At 42.7% G+C, this 7,927-nt stretch overlaps 1 protein-coding gene across 1 annotated transcript; it reads left to right on the top strand.

Annotated features, from left to right (window-relative positions):
- Positions 1-852: 852 nt before the first annotated feature.
- Positions 853-1,922, top strand: CDC42EP3 (CDC42 effector protein (Rho GTPase binding) 3). The gene has a single exon (XM_006839365.1). It carries the CDS (start codon positions 1,055-1,057, stop codon positions 1,817-1,819), a length of 765 nt encoding a protein of 254 aa, XP_006839428.1. The 5' UTR covers positions 853-1,054; the 3' UTR covers positions 1,820-1,922.
- Positions 1,923-7,927: the final 6,005 nt, after the last annotated feature.

Here is a 7,927-nt window from a genome sequence, read left to right as displayed (position 1 = left end):
ACTACAAGGTTGGAGCTTCAAACCCACCAGCTGCACCTCAGAAACCCTATGCAGGTTCACTATGGGTCATAACTGACTCAATATCACTTACCAGCAACAATTTCTACCTAGGGAGTCCTGGTGTGGTGCTGTGGAATCGGCACTTAACAGCGACAACAACAGTTACACCTAGGAGTTCTGGTGTGGTGCTGTAGGATAAGTGCTGATTACCAACAGCAAAGTCAGCAGTTCAAACCCATCAGGTGCTCCTTGGAAACTCTATACAAGGTAAACAATAACAGTTGCACCAAAGGAACCAAAAACACTTTGGTCGTGTGCCTGTCTTTTCTACTATTGAAGGAAAGGGCTAAAATCCTAGGCATGCCCAGAAAGTTATGTCCATGGCTGCCTTTAAAAAGTGCTGCTGTGGTATAGATTATGGGTTTTTAAGTCGTTCAGGGTTTTTTTTCCCCCTGAAGTAACGTTAAGATTCGTGAGTGCTTGCTAAAACAAAAACTTTCCTCCTGCTTAACCTAGGGTAACAAAGCTCAGCTTCAGGTGGGAACTGACCTTTATTTACAATGATTTTATGAAAAGGCAGCACTAATGAACTCTGCAAGGGGCCCTGGCAATGCAGTGGTTAAAGCACTTATCTAAAGGTCAGCAGTTCAAACCCAGCAGAGATGGCAAAGTGATGAGGAGGCGACAGCCTAGAAAGCCTTACCACATAGTTATTATATTTTGTCCTGTTGGGTCACAGTGAGTCAGAATCAACTCAACAACACACAACTGTGAGCCCTGCAGCCTCAATTGATTCTAACCTGGTCTGGTTTGTTTGTTCCCCAGCTTTCTCCATGGTGCCGAAAGGATTGGATGGTGTGACCAGCTCTCTTGGAAGCCTCACATGCCTCAGAAAGGTCTCTTGGACCACATCCTGTTTCAGAGCCTCTTCTTAAGCTACTTGAGGAAAATGATGTGATAGTTCTTATCAAAAGGGATTTTTCTGGAACATATAACATCTGGGAAGAAAGTGGTCCTTTTCTCTTTTACAAAATAGACATTCTCAAACTCCAAAATGCCAGCCAAGACCCCGATTTACCTGAAAGCTGCCAATAACAAGAAAGGAAAGAAATTCAAACTGAGAGACATTCTGTCTCCTGATATGATCAGTCCTCCCCTTGGAGATTTTCGACACACCATTCACATCGGCAAGGAGGGCCAGCATGATGTTTTTGGAGACATTTCCTTTCTTCAAGGCAACTATGAGCTTTTACCTGGAAACCAGGAGAAAGCACGTTTGGGCCAATTCCCTGGGCATAATGAGTTTTTCCGGGCCAACAGCACCTCTGACTCTGTGTTCACAGAAACACCCTCCCCAGTACTCAAAAACGCCATCTCCCTCCCCACCATTGGAGGGTCCCAAGCGCTCATGCTGCCCTTATTGTCACCAGTGACTTTCAGTTCCAAGCAGGAGTCCTTTGGCCCTCCAAAGCTGCCCCGACTCAGCTGTGAGCCTGTTGTGGAGGAAAAGGCTCAGGAGAAAAGCAGCCGGCTAGAGAATGGGACAGTCCACCAGGGAGACACCTCTTGGGGCTCCAGTGGTTCCGCGTCTCAATCCAGTCAGGGCAGGGACAGCCACTCGTCCAGCCTCTCCGAACAGTACCCCGACTGGCCAGCCGAGGACATGTTTGACCATCCTGCCCCATGTGAGCTCCTCAAGGAAAAGACGACATCAGAGGAGTCCCTCTCTGACCTGACAGGCTCCCTCCTCTCCCTGCAGCTCGACCTAGGGCCCTCACTTTTGGATGAGGTGCTGAATGTCATGGATAAAAACAAGTAACAGGACACCAGCCCTTTTCCTCTGGGGTGAGAGGTACCCAAACTAACCACAGTCGAAGAGGAGAGATTCACTGGCTATATTTGCAGTTGTGCCATGGGTTTTCTAAAATGCCATTCTTACAAGATATTTTTTTACCTAATGTGTTGTGTCCTGTTTGCAAAATAAAACAGCAAAAAACCTATCCCGGTAAAAAGAGGAAATGAGTCAGTCAGACAGAGCCCAATTGGGGCGGGCATTGCTGATGTTCAATTTACAGTTTGTTTGCAGACATTAACTACGGAATCTGGTGGCTTGGCTGGGATTGGCACTAGTAATGAAGGGCTGGGCGAGTCACTGGAAGGACCTTTACAGTGCTTTGTCATTTTCTGAGCAAGAAAAAGCCAAAATTATTTAACACCAAAACCTTTTTTCTAGACTCTTTTCTATATTATATAGCTTGGGCACACCATAGCAAGTTCTCCAGTGCTGAAACTTTTCTCTTGTTTTCACATTTGATTAAGGGTTTTGGGGATTTTCTTGTAGTTCTTATATATCCCTATATATTATATCTATATTGCAAGATTTTGACCATCAGCTTCGTGTTGGTAAGACACAAGCAAAGTATTACTGTAACTAAGTTATTTTTAAAGTTAAAATATATTTTTATGTGCCTTTGGCTTTTTATTGCAGAGTCTACATTTTATAGATATTGCATCAAATGTCATTTGGCTTGTCTCCATTGGGGTCTCATTGTAAGTTGTGTGTGTTTGTATTTGGAAAAGTGTATACATGCTTAGCGTTACTAATTTTTTTTTCTACCTGTTACCGTATTTCTAAGAGCAGCCAACAATGGATTGTAAATTACAAAGGCACAGGTTACTTATAATGCTTCTGCAGAGACTGTGGGCTTCACCACGTAATGTATTTGGAAACCTGGGTATTTTAGTACAGTACATACTTGCATTACATAGGTACTTCATGCAACACAATAAAGCGTAAATGCTAAAACGAACCTGCTTATTTATACACAAGAATGTAAAAGTATTTTCTTTAAGTCTAGGGCTTTAAAGGGTCTAAAATTAGTGAGACTGTAAAACAAGGTAAGATGTGATTTCCCTCCACTCTGTAATTTTCATTATTTACTGAAGGTTTGAGATTTCAGAAATGGGGCCTCTCAAGTTTAGGAAGAATATACATAGGAGATCAGAGGGTTTTTCAGAGTCCACACTGATGTCAACCTTTCTTGGTTCATTTCTGTGAATCTCCTCCCTTGGTTAACACTGATACAGTACCCTGACTGGCCGGGCCACTTGTAACCCCAGCCCCATCCCTGTGGGTAGATGTTTCCATGCAGCTCATAGTTTATAAGGAGTCCTGGTTTGGCTCTGTAGGATAAACACCGGATCGCTAACCACAAGGTCAGTGATTCAAACCCACCAACCACTCCTTGGAACCCTACTCAGTGTCACTATGAGTCGGAACTGCTTGACAGCACGTAACAACAATAAGAGATCTCATCTACAAAGTCTGTTGTTGTTAAATGCCATCAAGTCAGTTCCAACACATAGCAGGCCTGTGTTGAGTGTTCAAGGCTTTAAATCTTTGGAGGAGCATAAAGTCTCATCTTTCTCCTGTGGAGCTGCTGGCAGGCTCAAACTGTGAACCTTGTAGTTTGTGGTCTGGTGCTTATCATATGGAGCTCTTAAAGGGGGAAAAAAATAAAAAACAGTTACCACCAAGTTAATGTATATCAAAGTAGAACTGTGCTCTCTCTCTAAGATTTTCAGTGACTGATTTTGGAAGATTGCCAGGTCTTTCTTCTGAGGTACTTTTGGGTGGACTTGAAACCCCCATCTTCACAGCTAAGCATTTGTGCATTAACAATTTGTGCCATCCAGGAACTCCAAGGAGCACTCACACCCTTTGGTCTCCCCTTCAAGGACCCAGAGATGCTCTGAGGATGTTGGCTAAGCAAACAGGAACAGGAAATGTACACACTGACTTCTGTCCCTTTGTCAATCATCCTTCCTCTCACAAGGGAAAAACACTTGCATACAATAACTGCCAACTCTGGCTCTCTAACTTTCCGGACTCTGTGAAATGTATCCCTGGAATGACCTCACCAGTGACTTCCATAGTTCTCACCGGGTTTGGAGTTGCTTGCAATTCTACCACCTGCTCATCTGAAATCAATGTTGAACTGCCCATGAAATGCTGTTAGAGCAACTGATCCATTCGAAGAGATCCCTTAGAGGATTGAGTGCTTTCATAATGTACCAATTCTATTTCTTTATCCCATAATTTTCCAGCCTTCTTTTTTTTCTGGTCAACAACACCCCACCCACACAGATCACAATTTCAGAGACTTTCCCAGCTTCTCAGTCTTGTTAATGAGATTGAGTTCATGAATCTCATGATTGTTAGCCAGTTTTAGCTACTCAATTTCAACACCTTTTATTGTCAATCCTATAAAATCTCTTGCTCTACACTTAGTAGCATAACCTGAAGAAGATTACTAAGTGAGATGATGAGAGCTGTCTATGCACGTCCTCTGCTCACAGGTACTGAGACAGATATGGAGGTACACATAGGGAAAATACTAGGTTTGATACATTCTAAATAATAATGCATCCTGCATGCATTTAGCCATGTTATTCTCAGTCCTTTCACAAACCGTTTCTCCCATGAGATGACAACAAACACACCCCCACTGGAGAAAGGAAACAAAGCCACACCCGATTTTTAAACTTTTCTGTTGAGTCAATTGTCTCTGCCAGCCCTTCTAATGCCTGGTCCCATCTCCAGGGAGGAGGTGCAGAGCTGCTGGAGTTTTGTGTTGTAGGGAAGCACTTGAGACTTGCGCCTGCTGAGAGCTGCATCAGTGTTGTCTCCAGCCCTGTGAGCACTCTCCCACTTTAAACCTAAGTAAGCTTCACTTGTTTATAGACAAGGAAACCCCAGATGCACTTTATCTGCAAGCTCAAAGAATGCACAGCCATTTGTGACTCAGCTTCTGGATTCAACAACCGGAAGATACCCAACCGTAGGTTCTTAGTGAACTCCTTCCTGGGCAGCGAGGCCTAAAAGAACATGATAGATAAGTTCTGCCTGAAAAGTATCTGCTTTAAAAATCAAAATTGTGTTACTTACCACTTCACTAAATTATAACTATTTTAGTGAGCCCAAATCACTGTCAGCGGGCACACACAGGGATAAAATGGTTGGACAGAAAATAAAACCTAGGGCACCAGGATCATGATTTATAGATTCTGTTTTTAGATTACTGCAAGCTCCTATTTCAGATTAAAGAGTGCTTCAAACACTTGAATTAGTAAAATAGGGAAAATCTATTTGGTTGTGAATTAACTTTATAAATAGGCAAAAAACATACATGGGTTGATGAGTCTCATCCTCCTAATATGGAGCCTAGTAAGAGTGAAGTATTTTATTGTGAAATATATAGATACTACAGTGAGCCACCATGATGATCTCTCTCCAGTAAGAGCTGTTTGTTTGGAAATTGTATTAACAATCTATCCCCCAATTGGGAGTCCTGGTGTGGTGCTGTAGCATAAGCACTGGTCTGGTAACTGCAAGCTTGGCAGTTGAAACTCACCAGCTACTCTTGGAAACCCTATACAGGTTCCCTATGAGACTGTACTGTATGACACACAACAAGAGTGTCTAGACGAATATGAATGTAATTGACTCATTTTTCCTTAGTCAAGTCAATGAGTCATAAAGGTCGGGCTCTTGGGTCTCCATCAAGAAAAATAAGACTAGATTCCAGATGCCAATGATAAGTCACCATTAACTCAGATGGGCAGCCTTCTAGTTGGCTACATGGGCCTGAAAAAAGCCATACTACTCAACCAGCTATTGGTTCTAAGCTGGTGTGGCACTGCAGGATAATGTGCTTGACCGCAAGGTCAGTTTGAACTACAAGGTTAGCTGTTCAAACCCACCAAATGATCCTTGAAAACACTATACAGGGTCGCTGTGGTTCAGAACTGACTCAACAACATTTAACAGCAATAAGCAAGAAGATGGTCTTCCTGGTAGGTTTGCTGACACATTTGTTTCATCTCAGTGTACCTAGAATGATGCCACTTGCTTATTTCAGTGGTACACCATATTAGTCAGGAGCCTTCCATCCGAAGATGTTTCATTTTCTCCATATTCTTTGATAAAATGCTTATGTGTTGTTGTTGTTATGTGCCAGGGAGTCGGTTCTAACTCAGCAACCCTGCATAGGGTTTCCGAGGCTGTAAATCTTTACTTGGGAGCAGAAAGCCTCATCTTTCTCCTGCGGAACATCTGGTAGTTTCGAACTGCTGACCTTGCGACTCGCAGCCTGATTCATAACCACTACGCATATTATGTACCTCTAAATACCTCTCACCTGAGTTATCAAGGAGTCATGATTCTGTGGTAAGGATGCTACAGAGAAAGTCCTGTGGAAGAATGGAAACTAGGCTTCCTTGTTATATAACAATGAAGTCTGCTTTACAACTGTTAAGCTGCAGTTAATTGTCATCTATTGTTACCTTTAAAAAGCTGATGCTGCTGTCCCTTTCATTGGCTTCCAAAGACAGGCTAATGATTTTTATCCTTTGGAGGCCAGCCAGCTGCCCTTCACAGAAAGCAGATTAACATGGGTGAGAGAATATCTGCCCAAATCAAAGCCATTGTACAGAACAGAATTATTATTCTAGAGGTACATCATGCCAGCAGAGATGTCTGCCATACATCACAATTATTGGAGCTAAACAAGTGAAGTGGGTATTACGCTCCCCATAAAACAATTGTTGATCTATGGTATAATGCATGGGATTCGTTGTCAAAAGGATAAGGGGTGGTGGGGTGCGTGGTGTGGGGTAAGACTGGAGGGGAAGAGAGTTCTGTTTTAAAGAGAAAGACCTGGAATTGCTTCATGGACCTACATAGGGATCTTAAGGGACTGATAAAAATTTTTTTAGGAGGAAGGGGCATTTTGGAATCCTGGTGTGGCACTATAGGATAAGAACTGAACTACTAACACAGGTCAGTTCAAACCCATCACTGGCTCCTCAGAAACCCTTTATAGGGTCACCATGAGTTGGAACTGACTCAGTGGCATTTAACAATATCAAGGGTGCATTTTAGGAAGGAAGAAGATTATGAATTAACAAAAGAATATACTCCACCCTAGCAGAGTTACCAAAACAGAGATTGAAATGTCAATTCTAGGTTTGAAAGCACTGGGTATAAGGTCTGAGAAAGCTCTTCAGTGGAAGCAGAAAAGATTCTGTAATCTGAGACTACTGAACAGGCAGTTCCCAGCACTGAAATTTTATATAAGAGGCTGCCATCTTGTGAAAGCTCACACCCAGTCAATAGTGACCTATTAGCTGGGTTAGGAACACTTCATCAGTGAGTTGTCATCAAGTATCCAGGAATAGACCTTTTTGATGATGAAAGAAGTGACAAGAGCTAAATGGTTCTTGAAACAGCACCAGATGAAACAAGTTTGTATTACATTCCTTGGACTGTAATTCCACCAGCTATTCCACCAGCAATACATACTTTCTCATGTCCTTTCTCAACCTATCTTTTCCTGGACTGGTTGCTTGAACATCACTCATGAAACTTAAGAGTTTCTGCTGAGAATTACTTTTTCCCAGGTCCCTAGAACCTAAGAGAGACTGAGGTTCCAGCCTGTTGGAGTAAGAAAACTAACTCAATGAAATAGAAGCAACCTCTGAAGTTCCCACAACCTCCTTAAAGTTCAAGTCAACAAACCTGAGGCCCAGAAAGAGGCAAGAATCCTGGACTTCCAGAGACTAGTTTCCTTTCTGAAGACCTGCCTCCTCCCTTCTGGGCTATCCATACCTCAGATGGATATTCATTCTCAGGGTGAAGCCTGATCCTTCAAGCCACATCAGGAAAATGGCTATCAGCATAGCACATTTGTACCACAGATACCTACATAAATAGATCCTTCCATTACATGTGGGCCTTGAAAATCCCAACAAAAATACCCCGGAGGCATTGCTTTTCTGTAGAAAATTCCACCTTTAACAAAAGTTTCAAGAAATGTGAGTTAAAACTTGCAAAGGGAATCCTCACACCCATGGGCAGCCTTGTTGA

The sequence above is a fragment of the Chrysochloris asiatica genome, unplaced genomic scaffold, assembly GCF_000296735.1.
Source record: "Chrysochloris asiatica unplaced genomic scaffold, ChrAsi1.0 scaffold00024, whole genome shotgun sequence".
NCBI lineage: Eukaryota > Metazoa > Chordata > Mammalia > Afrosoricida > Chrysochloridae > Chrysochloris > Chrysochloris asiatica.
Note: the sequence above shows the minus strand (reverse complement) of the source record. Positions and strands in the feature narration are given on the sequence as shown.

Coding starts and splice junctions, on each gene's coding strand:
- CDC42EP3 (XM_006839365.1), top strand. CDS start 1,055: ATGCCAGCCAAGACCCCGATTTACCTGAAAGCTGCCAATAACAAGAAA.